Source organism: Macaca mulatta, chromosome 11 (assembly GCF_049350105.2).
Source record: "Macaca mulatta isolate MMU2019108-1 chromosome 11, T2T-MMU8v2.0, whole genome shotgun sequence".
NCBI lineage: Eukaryota > Metazoa > Chordata > Mammalia > Primates > Cercopithecidae > Macaca > Macaca mulatta.
In genome coordinates this window covers 140,211,479-140,226,780 of record NC_133416.1, presented here as the reverse complement: position 1 = coordinate 140,226,780, position 15,302 = coordinate 140,211,479, and the positions used below count along the sequence as shown (strand labels likewise).

The 15,302-nt window shown below is 52.0% G+C and overlaps 1 protein-coding gene across 7 annotated transcripts in view; it reads left to right on the top strand.

Moving 5' to 3' along the window:
• CHFR (checkpoint with forkhead and ring finger domains) overlaps positions 1 to 14,290 on the top strand; it is a 34,561-nt gene extending 20,271 nt beyond the window's left edge. For 3 of the 7 annotated variants that reach the window (XM_015109781.3, XM_077955936.1, XM_015109778.3), the window contains 8 exons: positions 1,996 to 2,138; positions 3,781 to 3,900; positions 6,878 to 6,961; positions 7,450 to 7,520; positions 8,350 to 8,437; positions 10,141 to 10,248; positions 11,639 to 11,711; positions 13,127 to 14,290. In XM_015109781.3, the coding sequence (XP_014965267.2) occupies positions 1,996 to 2,138; positions 3,781 to 3,900; positions 6,878 to 6,961; positions 7,450 to 7,520; positions 8,350 to 8,437; positions 10,141 to 10,248; positions 11,639 to 11,711; positions 13,127 to 13,169 (730 nt within the window). In that variant the 3' untranslated portion in view covers positions 13,170 to 14,290. Of the gene's footprint in view, positions 1 to 1,995; positions 2,139 to 3,780; positions 3,901 to 6,877; positions 6,962 to 7,347; positions 7,521 to 8,349; positions 8,438 to 10,140; positions 10,249 to 11,638; positions 11,712 to 13,126 lie in introns of all 7 variants that reach the window. The other 4 variants (XM_077955937.1, XM_015109779.3, XR_013401726.1 and 1 more) reach the window with 3 other exon arrangements.
• Positions 14,291 to 15,302: the final 1,012 nt, after the last annotated feature.

Below are 15,302 nucleotides of genomic sequence, written 5' to 3'. Positions count from 1 at the left end.
CCATGTAGATGTTTCCTAATGCACAAGTCCAGGGTCTGAATGTTGGGTCAAGGCCATGATATTTAAAAAGACAATGAACACATTTAAAAAAAACCCAAAACTTATCTTTGTTTGCTTTTGCCAAGTTTAACATGTGACTGTTAAGCAAAAAGAAGGGAACAAAAACCACTTTAGCGTTAAGATTTTGCTGCATCTTCCCAGCTATTCGTACATGCGTCCTAATCGTTAACAAAATGAAATGTAATATACTAACAGGTTGCGTTAAGATTTTGCTGCATCTTCCCAGCTATTCGTACATGCGTCCTAATCGTTAACAAAATGAAATGTAATATACTAACAGGTTTTTTTTTTTTTTGAGACGGAGTTTCGCTCTTGTCGACCAGGCTGAAGTGCAATAGCACGAATTTTATTTATTTATTTATTTATTTTTGAGACGGAGTCTCGCTCTGTCGCCAGGCTGGAGTGCAGTCGTGCGATGTCGGCTCACTGCAACCTCCGCCTCCTGGATTCAAGTGATTCTCCTGCCTCAGCCTCTCGAGTAGCTGGGACAACAGGCGCCTGCCACCACACCCAACTAATTTTTTTGTATTTTTAGTAGAGACAAGGTTTCACCACGTTGGCCAGGATGGCCTTGACCTCCTGACCTCGTGATCTGCCCACCTCGACCTCCCAAAGTGCTGGGATTACAGGCGTGAGAAACAAATGTTTTTATGAAGCTCGGATTCGGCTGCACATACAGCTCGGTAATGTCCCCAGCATTTGAATTGGGAAGCACTTGCTGTGCATTTATTTTATTTTATTTTTTTTATTTATTTTTTTTTGAGACGGAGTCTTGCTTTGTCGCCCAGGCTGGAGTGCAGTGGCACCATCTCGGCTCACTGCAGGCTCCGCCTCCTGGGTTCACGCCATTCTCCTGCCTCAGCCTCCAAGTAGCTGGGACTACAGGCACCACCACCACGCCCAGCTAATTTTTTGTATTTTTAGTAGAGACGGGGTTTCACCATGTTAGCCAGGATGGTCTCCATCTCCTGACCTTGTGATCCGCCCGCCTCGGCCTCCCAAAGTGCTGGGATTACAGGCGTGAGCCACCGCGCCCGGCTCTTGCTATGCATTTCTTAACGTCCGTGTTTGTGCACACGTGCAGTGACGTCAGCATTTAGACGTGAAGCGGTCGAGTCACAGAGTGACTGGAATTGGACCTGGACAGACGTTTGATAAGTTTGTTATCCCCACACCAATGGGAAAGGGCGCGTCTAGTGCGCTCTACAAGGTCTGCACGAGGGGCGCTTTTTGCCAGTTTAGTAGGGAAAATAGGTAATCTCATTTGCATTTACATTTTTTCCTTATGAAAAAATACGTGTCTTTTCACCGTGCTTTGTTTTTTAATCTGGTCAGGTCTTACCCGCTGGCCTTATTGGCCCCTGGCCTTGGTGTCAGGCGCAGAAAAGCCTTTCAGATGGAGATGAGAGCCTCGTGTATTTTTTTCGACAGGTTCTTTTTTTACAGTTTACATTTTTATCTGCTCGTTTGTGGACGTACAAGGGAGGTGTAGAAAAGACAAGTGATTTGGGGCCTTGCAGGCTCCTGGTGTGACTCCCGGTACCTTGTCCACCATGCTCTACTTTTAACGGGAGAGTAGGTGGCATCCTGAGAAGCATGAGGTGTGTTCGCACGTGCTGGCCTTTGCCCTGCGCTGGTGTCGTCTCCTGGGAGCACACATCAGTGGGGACTGAGTGGCCCCGGGGACGGCGCTCCAAAGCGTGGGGGCTGAGCTGGGGATGTAGAGCGGCACATCCTCGCCCTTCGACTCCTGTTCTGGTCCCATTCCTCTAACACAGTGGTGCTGGGCAGGAAGGGGGCCTGGCCCCTCCCCTCACACCAAGCGGCTGAGCGAGGGTGGAGCTGAGCTGTGACGGCTGTGGATCCGCGTTGCACCGGCCCTGCCTGAGAGAGGCTGGGGGCCTGCACACAGCTCGGCCCTGTGCTTCCTTGCAGCCAGCCATACGTTGTGTGCCGGCAGTGTCCTGAGTACAGAAGGCAGGTGGCGCAGCCTCCCCACTGCCCAGCACCCGAGGTTGAGCCAGGAGCCCCGCAGGCCCTGGGGGATGTACCCTCCACGTCCGTCAGCCTCACGACAGGTGAGCCACGCCGCCCTTAGGCCTCAGCCTTCCCGCGAGTCACTTTATGGCTGTGCCCGGTGCTGACGTGCACGTGGCCACACTCTGCCCACCTCCTCTCTGCACCCCTTGCCCCCTTTGGGACCTGGCCTCAGTGGTCTCCCTGCACTCACAGTTTGTTGCTTTTTGTGACTGATTTTGGGTTGGGAAATCAGATAAATAACTGTTGATTCGTAGCCACTCCTGAACACTCCTGGGAATTAACAACCTGACCTTAATACTTGGCTCCTCCCCAGCCACTGCCTCAGGGCAGCTCACATCCCCCAGTGGGTTTGCCAGACCCAAAGTGATGATCGCGTGTCTGTCCCTCAAGTAAGAGGGGGCTTCTCCTCAGCAGTGGCGATGTCTCCAGAGTTGGCTTAGTGCGAAGTGTTTTCCCGTCAGGTGCCTGCTCCAGCAAGGGGTGTCAGGTGCCATCCAGGAAAGCAGAGGAGAGCTGGGCAGGGGGTGTGGAGGCTGCACTTCTCCGCCCTGCTCACTCCGGACTCATAGAATGGGAAGATGGCCCTTGGGGTCCTGGCCATGGGTCAGGGCTGAGCACATCACGAGGCCGCTGGCCTGGGATGGATGCAGAGCCACATCCTTGTGCTGTGTTCTCAGTGGCTTCTTGTAGAACCCGTGGACAGAACAGACAAAGCAGTGTCCACCTGGACGCCTGTCCACCAGCCTGGGTTTGCCTCCGCCACTCAGCAGCTCCGTTTGGGTCACTGGACAGACTCCTTCCTTTGCATGGTGGGACCAGCGCCTCCCTCTGGGGTCCTGGATCCCTCAGTGGGCGCTCGGTGAACCTGGGTGGTGAAATTGCTGTCCTTATGGCCAGCATGTTGACCTCGCAGGGTCTTTGCTGTGTGGGTGGTGAGTGTCCAGGGAACTTGGCCAGGTGGGCTCAGACTTCTGCTGCCGCATCAATTGGTCTTGTGCAACTAGCCTGTTCTTTGTTGATTTGAGAGATGGCTGTTCTCTCACCTGAGCGGACATTGAACACAAAACTTGTTTTATTCTATGTCATAGGTTCTATGGGGCTATCCTCCCTTTATAGGAAATAGTAGAAAACCTTCAACAGATCGGCCGGGCGTGGTGGCTCATACCTGTAATCCCAGCACTTTGGGAGGCCGAGGCAGGCGGATCACGAGGTCAGGAGATCGAGACCATCCTGGCTACCACGGTGAAATCCCATCTCTACTAAAAATACAGAAAAATTAGCCGGGCGTGGTGGCGGGTGCCTGTAGTCCCAGCTACTCGGGAGGCTGAGGCAGGAGAATGGCATGAACCTGGGAGGTGGAGCTTGCAGTGAGCTGAGATCACGCCACTGCACTCCAGCCTGAGTGACAGAGCAAGACTCTGTCTAAAAAAAAAAAAAAGAAAAACCTTCAACAGGTCTTTGAAATCTTGCTCTAGTCGCTAAACCAGTCATTATTGTTAATCCGTTTGGACTCCCCGAGTTTGGGTGGCAGAAGGTCCCTGGTGGTTTAGCGGGGTAGGTCTATGTCTTCCCCGGCTATCGCAGGTGCACCTCCTCACTGTGCTTCCGGGCGGCGTCTCTAACCTGCTGTCTTTCTGCCCTGGGTCCCACGTGCTCCCGCTAAATGTGCGTGTGCTTCAGCAGTCCAGGATTACGTGTGCCCTCTGCAAGGAAGCCACGCCCTGTGCACCTGCTGCTTCCAGCCCATGCCCGACCGGAGAGCGGAGCGCGAGCAGGACCCACGTGTCGCCCCTCAGCAGTGTGAGTGCCCGTGCCACGGAACGCAGGCGGGCTCCCTCTGTCCTTCGGGGCTCAGGTTTCAAAATGGTGTTGGCCTTAGGGTACCCCATGAAGTAAGGATGCCATTTCTTTTTTTCCATCTGTGTGATCAGTTGTCCCCACGTGACCATATTGAATAATCCATCTTTTCCCACCAGCTAGTTGCACTGCCCCTTCACAGGCCACACATCTCCATCCAGCAGGGGCTTGGCCTGGATCTGTGTCCATCTGCTGCCAGCACTGTGGTTGCTTTTTAACGTGTCACTGTTAAACCTCCTAGATGAATTTTGATGCTTTAATATACAACTCTAGGGCCGGGCGCGGTGGCTGAAGCCTGTAATCCCAGCACTTTGGGAGGCCGAGACGGGTGGATCACGAGGTCAGGAGATCGAGACCATCCTGGCTAACACGGTGAAACCCCGTCTCTACTAAAAAGTACAAAAAACTAGCGGGGCGAGGTGGCGGGCGCCTGTAGTCCCAGCTACTCGGGAGGCTGAGGCAGGAGAATGGCGTGAACCCGGGAGGCGGAGCTTGCAGTGAGCCGAGATCCGGCCACTGCACTCCAGCCTGGGCGACAGAGCCAGACTCCGTCTCCAAAAAAAAAAAAAAAAAAAAAAAAATACAACTCTGGCCAGGCACAGTGGCTAACGCCTGTAATCCCAGCACTTTGGGAGGCCAAGGTAGATGGATTTTCTGTGTCCAGGAGTTTCAGACCAGCCTGGGCAACATGGTGAAACCCCATCTCTACAAAAATTACAAAAATTAGCCAGACATGATGGTGTACACCTGTAATCCCAGCTACTCGGGAGACTGAGGCCAGAGGATGGCTTGAGTCCGAGAGGAGGTTGCAGTGAGCTGAGATCGTGCCACTGTACTCCAGCCTTGGCAACAGAGGGAAATCCTGTCTCAAAACAAATATATATATGCACGCACATACAGTTCTTACTGTTAAAAACGGAGCTTGTCCTTTATTTCATGTCTGTTTTAATTTATTCCTGCAGAAATGTCTGTTTATGTCCTTTGCCTTTTTTTTAAATGACTTCCTAATTTGTCAGAGCTCCTTATATGCTGCTGAGCACCACAGTTGACTCCTGCCACAGGCACCTGTGCTGCTGTGTGCACCGAGCCCTGCGTGAGCAGCGCGGCCGCAGCACCGGTTCTGTCTGGATTGGCTTAAAATGTTCTAGGCACTCAGGAAACCAAACAGGTTACTTCTGGGGGCTGTACCCTGAGACTGGGCTTGGCAGGGGTGGGGCCCGGCCTGCAGCGTTGGGACACACCCGGCGAGGTGACCTGGACGGTCCCTGCCTCGGGTCGTCCACGGCAGGCACTGGCCGCTGCTGATGCTGCTCGCGGGAGGGCAGGTGAGAAGCCGCAGAGAATAGCTCGCCCCGTGCCTAACACACATGGTGGGCAGCAGATGGCAGCTCGGGCCAGCTTTTCCCCAGGAACCCAAGCTCTCGACTCTAATTTCATAGAGAATGCTTCGTATACAGAGGCATTTATGAAGTGGCCGTAGGCGTTAGAAGACTTAAGGACTCAACCCTGTGAGAATTTTAGCGAGGGTTTAACTAATATTATATTTTAGGGATTTCCATTGTATAGAATATCAGACAATTAAAAATAATTTCCTGTGGGAGGTTGAGGCAGGCGGATCACGAGGTCAGGAGATCGAGACCATCCTGGCTAACATAGTGAAATCCCATCTCTACTAAAAATACAAAAAATTAGCCAGGTGTGGTGGTGGGCAACTGTAGTCCCAGCTACTCGGGAGGCTGATGCAGGAGAATGGCGTGAACCTGGGAGGCGGAGCTTGCAGTGAGCCGAGATTGTGCCATTGCACTCCAGCCTGGGCGACAGAGTGAGACTCTGTCTCAAAAAATAAATAACGTCTACAAAACCAAGGTGACGGCATGAAAAAATACCTAGGTAGAAAAAGGCCACCTAGACTGGGTGCAGGGGCTCACGCCTGTAATCCCAGCACTTTGGGAGGCCGAGGCAGGTGGATCACCTGAGGTCAGGAGTTTGAGACCAGCCTGACAAACACGGTGAGACCCCGTTTCTACTAAAAATGCAAAAATTAGCCAGTTGTGGTGGGCACCTGTAATCCTAGCTACTGGGGAGGCTGAGGCAGGAGAATCGCTTGAACCCAGGAGGCGGAGGTTGCAGTGAGCCGAGATTGCACCACTGCACTCCAGCCTAGGCCACAGAGCGAGACTGTCTCAAAATAAAATAAAATTTAAAAAGTATGTGCAGTTGGGGGCAAACATGTTGCATGTTCAGAGCTACAAGGAAACCCATCGAAGCTGTGTTAGGGGGATGGAGAAGGTGAGATTTTTTTCTTTCGTGGCTCTCACTGTTTTCCTGGGATGAGCATGTGGTGTTCAGTGTAAGAAACGATATGGGTCTGGGGCCGGGTGCTATGCCTCATGCCCGTAATACTAGCACTTTGAGAGGCTGAGGTGGGAGGATCACTTGAAGCCAAGAGTTTGAAAGCACCCTGGTCAACATAGTGAGACCCTGTCTCTACAAAAATAAAAAACAAATTAGCCGGGTATGGTGGCATGCACCTGTAGTCCTAGCTACTTGGGAGACTGAGGTGGGTGGATCCCTTGAGGCCAGGAGGCGGAGGTTGCAGTGAGCTGATTGTGCCACTGTGCTCCAGACTGGGCAACAGAGCGAGACACCATCTCTAAAAAATAAAAAAACAGAAAACGTGAGCCTGGCCTTTTTTCAGGGCTACAACTCCCCGTCGTCACAGTCCTGGGATGTGGCCCTGCCCCGAGTTCCATGAGACTCCTCCTGAACAATGTTTCCAAAGCAAGTTGAGCTCCTGAGCCTGGTGCTGATGAATTGTGTCAGAGATAGGACTCAGCACTGGGTGTGGGTAACGAGTGCCTCTCTCCACAGGTGCCGTCTGCCTGCAGCCTTGCGGGTAACGAGTGTCCTCTCTCCACAGGTGCCGTCTGCCTGCAGCCTTTCTGCCATCTGTACTGGGGCTGCACCCGCACCGGCTGCTTTGGCTGCCTGGCCCCGTTCTGTGGTAATACCGGCTCTTCGGGCCCCTGTTGCTTTGACCTTTGCATGTTCTCTTGGTGAACTTGAGGGCAGGGGATGGTGGGGTCCATAGCCTGATGTTTACAGGGGTGAGGCCACGGTTGGTCATGTCATCAGATGGTGACATTTTCCTGCTGATCTGCAGAGGTGTGTCAGATTCGTGTTGGCTGAAAATCAAGCCTTAATGGAAGGATGAGGGGACATACTCCCAGGACGGAATCCTTGCTGCAGGGTTCTGGTGTCACGATACCAGACTAGGTGCTGGGGTGACTCGAGAGCTGATCTTTTTAAGGAGGGAGTGGAATGGAAATCATTTCTACTTGTCCTGTGTTTAAAATTGAGTTTTATCACTGAACTTCTTATTCCTTCTAGAATCTGTAATGAAAAGAAATGTGTTTATCCTCAGTGTGGGGCAGACAGTGCTTTCCTGCGACGTCTTTATAAACAGGTAACATTGCACCTTCATCTCGGCAGAGCTCAACCTGGGTGACAAGTGTCTGGACGGCGTGCTGAACAACAACAGCTACGAGTCGGACATCCTGAAGGTACTGACCCGCCGCGGGCTGGGGAGCCGGGAGCCGCGTTTTCTCGCTAGTGCGGCCAGCTGGTTCTCTGCATTCCATTGGTGTTTATCTGTTTTTCCCGCATTCCAAAAATAGGTGTTTCCTTTTTGTGCCTCCTGCCACGGATCCATAGGAGCCGCCTCCCACAGCTCTCGGGAGGAACTTGGAAGTGCTGCCCGGGACCAGGGCATTTTCTCTGGTCCCTTTCTCTTCCGGCCGTTTGCTTTCCCGCATCTAGGAAGCTACCTCGGCTTCTGGGTTTCTGTGTGTAACGTGCGCATCTGCCCTCTTGCCGAGAGCACACACAGTGGTGGGGCCTTGACGCTTGCCACAGACACACCTGGCAGGTGCCCGCTCAGCCCCACACTCTGCTTTGATGCCCACAGAAGGAGCTCAACAGCTCGTGTGTGTTTAAAGGGCACGGAAAACAGATGCCCAGTCCTCAGCTTTTCTTGTCAAACAGACTGGGCTCGTTGTGGGGCTGTGTGCACCGTGGCCAGGCTTTCGTGTCTCATTCACACCTGGGCTGTGAGGGTCTTGGCAGAACTTTTGAGGGCCTCTGATAACTCCTACGCTGGAAGGTCAGAAGTGAGCCTTCCTTTTGGGACTTCCAGGAGGCTCCTGGACAAGACTTCTCGTGCCGCAGGCTGTGAACGTGCAGCCCTCTGCAAATGCCACTCGTAAGGGGCTGAGCTTCGGCTTTCTGCACCTTCAGGGATCTTTTATGAAATTGTTTTCTATCTCATTATTTCAGCGTTTCTTCCTCTAAACGAATATTGCTTATTCCTCTTTTTTTTTTTTTGCGTCACAGAATTACCTGGCAACCAGAGGTCTGACGTGGAAAAACATGTTGACCGAGAGCCTCGTGGCTCTCCAGCGAGGAGTGTTCCTGCTGTCTGGTGAGCTCTTCTCTTGCCTCCTGCTCTAGGGTGCGTGTGACTTTCCAGGGCTGCACCTGCCCGTCTGCTCTCCCAGTGACAACTCTGACCTTCACCCATCCTGGAAGAGAAGAAAAACGATCCTGATGCTTTCGGGTTGTTTTTTGTTTGTTTGTTTTTTGAGATGGAGTTTCGCTCTTGTTGCCCAGGCTGGAGTGCAGGGGCGTGATCTCAGCTCACTGCCACCTGCGCCTCCTGGGTTCAAGCGATTCTCCTGCCTCAGCCTCCTGAGTAGCTGGGATTACAGGCGCGCACCACCATACCCGGCTAATTTTATTTTATTTATTTATTTATTTTTTTGAGACGGAGTCTTGCTCTGTTGCTCAGGCTGGAGTGCAGTGGCCGGATCTCAGCTCACTGCAAGCTCCGCCTCCCGGGTTTAGGCCATTCTCCTACCTCAGCCTCCCGAGTAGCTGGGACTACAGGCGCCTGCCACCGCGCCCGGCTAGTTTTTTTTTTTTTTTGCATTTTTTAGTAGAGACGGGGTTTCACTGTGTTAGCCAGGATGGTCTCGATCTCCTGACCTCGTGATCCGCCCGTCTCGGCCTCTCAAAGTGCTGGGATTACAGGCTTGAGCCACCGCGCCCGGCCCGATATCTTTGTTAATTAAGGGTATAGCACGTTTTGATTTGTGTTGCAAATGTTTCCGCTATAGTACTAGCTCACTTTTGTTGTATTTATTTTCATTTTGAGGTTTGAATTGTTGTCAAGTGTACAAATCCTTCCTCTGTGCAATTTGGTGTTCCAAGACATACTTAGAAATAGCTAATTTTCTCATTTTATTCTTAGTAATTTTTTGGGAGTTTTAATATTTAAATTTTATATCCACGTGGGGCCAGGTGCGGTGGCTCATACCTGTAATCCCAGCATTTTGGGATGCTGAGACAGGCAGATCGCCTGAGGTCAGGAGGTCGAGACCAGCCTGGCCAACGTGGTGAAACCCCAACTCTACTGAAAAAATACAAACATTAGCTGGGCGCGGTGGCGCATGCCTGTAGTCCCAGTTACTCGGGGGGCTGAGGCAGGAGGATCAGTTGAACCCAGGAGGCGGAGGTTGCAGTGAGCCGAGACTGCACCACTGCACTCTAGCCTGGGCAACAGAGCGAGACTTGGTCTCAAAAAATAAATAAATAAATAAAATAAATGTTATATCCATGTGGGATTATTTGCTGTAAGAAAATAAATTGGTAGGACTGGGTGCGGTGGCTCACGCCTATAATCTCAGCACTTTGGGAGGCTGAGGCGGGTGGATCACGAGGTCAGGAGATCGAGACCATCCTGGCTAACACGGTGAAACCCCGTCTCTACTAAAAATACAAAAAATTAGCCGGGCGAGGTGGTGGGCACCTGTAGTCCCAGCTACTCGGGAGGCTGAGGCAGGAGAATGGCGTGAACCCGGGAGGCGGAGCTTGCAGTAAGCCGAGATCGCGCCACTGCACTCCAGCCTGAGCGACAGAGCGAGACTCTGTCTCAAAAAAAAGAAAGGAAAAAATTGCTGTCTAGGTTGACTTTGTTCTTGTTTTCTGATGGTGTAGCCCGTTGTCTTCACCCCAATTATGGTCAGCGCGTTAGTTTCCCGCTGCTGTGGTCTGTGTGTGCTGCTGTGGGGAAGGTGGCGTTGCTGGGTAACTGGCTGTGTCTGCATGAGGCTGTGTTTGTTCCAGATTACAGGGTCACGGGGAACACCGTGCTGTGTTACTGCTGTGGCCTGCGCAGCTTCCGGGAGCTGACTTACCAGTATCGGCGGAACATTCCTGCTTCCGAGTTGCCAGGTGAGGACCCCGACCCCACACGGCTCTTGTTCTGTCTGGGTTGGCTTCTACACTCTTTTTTTGGTTTTTTTTTGAGATGGAGTTTCGCTCTGTCGCCCAGACTGGAGTGCAGTGGCACAATCGCGGCTCACCGCAACCTCTGCCTCCTGGGTTCAAGCGATTCTTCTGCCTCAGCCTCCTGAGTAGCTGGGATTCCAGGCACCTTCCCCTACGCCCGGCTAACTTTTTGTGTTTTTAGTAGAGTTGGCCAGGCTGGTCTCGAACTCTTGACCTTGGCCTCCCAAAGTGCTGGGATTACAGGCATGAGCCACCCCGCTTGGCCAGCACTCTCTTCTTAGCAGACAACCTGTTTGCACTTTGCTCTGTGTTCTAAGCAGAATTTGGCCTCAGTCAGGAGCTGGCAGGACAGACAGGCCATGCCGGGCCGTGGTTGTCTTAGGCCTTGCGTCTGTTTGCAGTTATTCATGAGTGTAACGTGGGTTTCTAAAACTGAGTCGTAAAGACATCCAATAGAAAGCTGGGGTAATTTTATTTCCTTAATTGGGCTGGGCGCGGTCGCTCAAGCCTGTAACCCCTGCACTTTGGGAGGCCGAGACGGGTGGATCACGAGGTCAGGAGATCGAGACCATCCTGGCTAACACGGTGAAACCCCGTCTCTACTAAAAAATACAAAAAACTAGCCGAGCGAGGTGGCGGGTGCCTGTAGTCCCAGCTACTCGGGAGGCTGAGGCAGGAGAATGGCGTAAACCCGGGAGGCGGAGCTTGCAGTGAGCTGAGATCCGGCCACAGCACTCCAGCCTGGGCGACAGAGCGAAACTCCGTCTCAAAAAAAAAAAAAATAATAAATAAATAAATATTTCCTTAATTGGGTTTTTATTTTTTAATTTTTATTTATTTTATTTATTTATCTTTGAGACAGAGTCTTACTCTGTCGCCCACGCTGAAGTGCAGTGGTGCAATCTTGGCTCATTGCAACCTTCCTCTCCTGGGTTCAAGTGATTCTCCTGCCTCAGCCTTCCAAGTAGCTGGGATTACAGGTGCCCACCACCACACCTGGCAAATTTTTTGTATTTTTTAGTAGAGACAGGGTTTCACCATGTTGATCAGGCTGATTTTGAACTCCTGACCTCAGTTGATTTACCCGCCTCTCCTCCCAAAGTGCTGGGATTACGGGCATGAACCACCGCACCTGACCCTCAATTGGGTTTTTAGTTAAACATGTGTTTCCTTTCCTGAAATCTCAGAACGGTCCAAGGAGACTAGTTGTGGAGGGACCAGAGGCTGTGCGTTTCCCCCGCAACGTCTGTCTTTGGGTCTCTGCTGAAATTCAGGTAGCGGAGTGGGTGTGTGCAGTACATCTCATAGATGCGTAACCCTTCTGTTTTTCCAGTGGCTGTAACATCCCGTCCTGACTGCTACTGGGGCCGTAACTGCCGCACTCAGGTGAAAGCTCACCACGCCATGTGAGTGCAGCTGGGGGCACAGGCGTCAGCTGCAGGGTGATGAATGAGTTCACCACCTGCTTACAAATACGCTGATATGGTCATTATCCTTCTCTCAGGTTGCATCCTTTAGGAACCACATCTTCATTTAGAAATCCTGCTCTTCCTTTATCTCTTCATTTCATGCAGTCTTATTTCCATCTTCCACCTGTGTGTCTTCCTGTCTGGAGCTGGTTTATCTGTCGTCTGAGGCATCCGGGGCACACCCCATCGTTTCAGGCTTAGCCATTTCTAAGTCGGAGGCTGTAGTCTCTGAGGGCTTCAGGGCCCCCTCGCATAGCGCTGCGCAGCTGGGTTCTCGTCCGTACCGTGAGCAGGCATTTGTGATCGCTGTCACATTGTCACCCTCACGTGGTATCTTTCCCAGCGTCCTTAAAGGTTCACGGCGCCATCTGCATTGCCCTGGGAGGTGTAGGTCAGGAAGCATCTCTTAGGTTAGGTGATTGTGTAAGTCACTCCCGTGGCCAAGGAGTTCAGATGAAAGTGATGGAGACAGTGCCGTCAGGACGAGGTGCTGCGAGGACTCAGATAAGGTGCCTCCCTCGCAGGGATTTTGTGGAACACAAACCTTGCTTTGTGTTTGAGCACAAACAGCACATGGAGGAGACCATGTTGTCACAAAACAAGATTTCACTGTTGACTGGCAGACGGTTTTCAGTAGAAATGTGTATCAGGAGAGCAGAGCCATGCTGGTCCTCCTTGCCACGGTCTGTGGAGAGGAAAGGTGGCCACAGGCCGTCCAGCTTGGCGTGTCTGCCTCAGCCCTGTCAGCAGATGCCACGGGGATGCCCGAGGAGGTGCAGCTTTTATTCTCTTCTCTTAAAAAATTATCTAAGATGTTTACAGTTCTTTCTTTTTTTTTTTTTTTTGAAATGGAGTCTCGCTCTGTCTCCCAGGCTGGAGTGCAGTGGTGCGATCTCAGCTCACTGCAACCCCACCTCCTGGGTTCAAGCGATTCTCCTGCCTCAGCCTCCTGAGTAGCTGGGACTACAGGTGCTCGCCTCCACATTAGGCTAAATTTTTTTTGTAGTTTTAGTAGAGACGGGGTTTCACCATGTTGGCCAGGCTGGTCTCGAATTCCTGACCTCAAGTGATCTACCCACCTCGGCCTCCCAAAGTGCTAGATTACAGACATGAACCACTGTGCGTGGCCAGATGTTTCACTTCTGTTTCAAAATTTCAAAAGGGAAAAAGAAGTTTACCTTTGGGGGTTAGTTGCTTTGATTTTGTAGAAAGCACACACTCTTTCTCAGGTAGCTCTTTGGTGTATGGTTTCAGAATGGGTTTATTTGAATGCCTCTCCAGTGCTCTCGTGTAATTTATTTGAATGCTTCTCTGATGCTCTTTTGTGTAATTTGGCCATTTTCTCCCGGCAGGAAATTCAATCATATCTGTGAACAGACAAGGTTCAAAAACTAAGCATCCAGAGGCCCCGAGCGGCTTTCAGCACTGAAGGGGAAGAGAGCGCAGTTTTAAAATACAGAGACAAACATGTCAGGGCGTTTTCACGGCCCCCTGAGGGACGCAGGGTCTCCGGCAGGTGCTCTGGGGTGACTCTTCTGTGGAGCTTTACCCTCTGAGTGAGACCCTCCCCGGAGCCCGGGGGCCACAGCCCGCCCTCCTGGCGAGTGCTGGGTGGGGCTCCTGGTGGCGTGAGCAGCAGAGGCGAAGCCTTTCCGTGACACACAGCCGTCCCGCCCAGAGGGCAGTTTTGCTCTTTTGTATGTTTTCCGCAACTACAGGTAAAGCAGAAGTCTGTTTTCAGGAAGAGTTTCAAGGGAGAAAGGGGACAGTTTATCAAAAACATTGTTTCAGGAGAAGGGAGCATAAGTTTACAGCCTACAGGATGTACACAATATTCTGCTGTTGGGAAAACCACAGCATTTTATATATTTTTTATTTTAATAGGTTTGGTGCTTATCTTCTAATAAGATTTAAATATCACAAACTGTAGCACAAATAATATAATTTATAATTTACAAATTGACTAAAATTGGGTATAGTATGGTATTTGAAAGAATAAGCATATGCTTCTGTTTATTGAAAAAAAACTTCCAGTGTCCAAAACTGCTAACCCTCGACATGGCTGTCAAGTTAGTCGCTCCTTGCTAACCTGTGGGTGACCACGGCCCCAAGCCCGGAGCTGGACGCAGGGCCCAGGACTCGCCACTCCCTTCACGGCCCCGAGCCCGGAGCTGGACGCAGGGCCCAGGACGCGCGGCTCCCTCATGCTGCCCGGGCCCTTCCTCCAAGACCCTACAGAGCCTGAGGGGCACCTTGGCTTCCGCCTGTGCTAGGTTTGCCATGTCAGCTGGAATAATACTTGAAATTTTGATTTTTGGGAAAAAAAGTTTTTTATCTTTTGTTGAAATCACCTGTTATCCTTGTTTGCAAACTGGTAACTTTTTTGCTTCTCAGGAATACAGTTTTCAACTGTTGACTTGCTCTTGATAGGAACTGAGAAGCAGCACTGTCTCTGCGTTTGTGGAGGAAAGCCCTCTCTTTTGCATATTCTAATAAATGAGCCGCCTTCGCTCCTCCCCTCTCGTGTTGGGCTCGTGTGTGGGGCTGCCTCACTTCTCCACGCGAGGGAGGCAGGCCCTGTGCAGAGTGAGCGCCGAGCACCTCACTGCTAGTGATGGTTACTCTGTCGCCTGCTGTCCCTCAGTGTCTCCATGGAGTCACGCCTGACCTGAGGTTGGGGCCTGAAGTCCGAGCATCCTGTGAAACCTGCTCAGGTCTCTTCATTTGGCCAGTGCTGGGAAACCACAACCTGTTCATCCAGTGTGGAGGCTTTGTCTTCAGCTGAGCACCAGATGAAGCCGCCATGCAGAGACCCCGAGTTTGTGCAGGGGCGGGGCCAAGAGGGGAGGTCTTGAGTTTGTGCAGGGGCAGGGCTGAGAGGGGAGGTCCCGAGTTAGTGCAGGGGTGGGGCCAAGAGGGGAGGTCCTGAGTTTGTGCAGGGGTGGGGCCGAGAGGGGAGGGCCCAAGTTTATGCAGGGGCGAGGCTGAGAGGGGCGGTACCTAGTTAGTGCAGGGGTGAGGCCGAGCGGGGGGAGGTTGCGAGTTTGTGCAGGGCTGAGGCTGAGAGGGGAGGTCGGCATTCACCCATGGCTGCCCTGTGTCTGTGTCTTAGATCAGATGATATTCACTCTACCCCTTCCCATCTCCAAAAAGTAGAAACAAGAACACTCGCCCTGTGGAGGACGCAGAGCTTTGCTCAGGAAGGGCAGGGCAGCTCAGAGAGCCTCAGGGCTCCAGGTGTCCTAGGGACTCACTCCTGCTTCCTCAGTCCTTCAGAGAAGTCCATTTCCTGGCCCACTGCGAAGGGCGTTTCTGCCTGGAGCAGTCGGAACAGAGCTTGGGTTTGGCTCTGATGTGAGGGAGGAGGCCTTGGGACCGGGGCAGTTACCCCCCCTCCGTGTGGTAAGGAGCCGTGTTTTATGGAGGCAGGTGGCCGTGAACTCATCCCGTGTTTTCGTGAGCTTCTGTACTTCCTTGTCCTCAAGACCCAGCCATCCCACCCAGCAAGACTGACGCACTGTGGTGGTT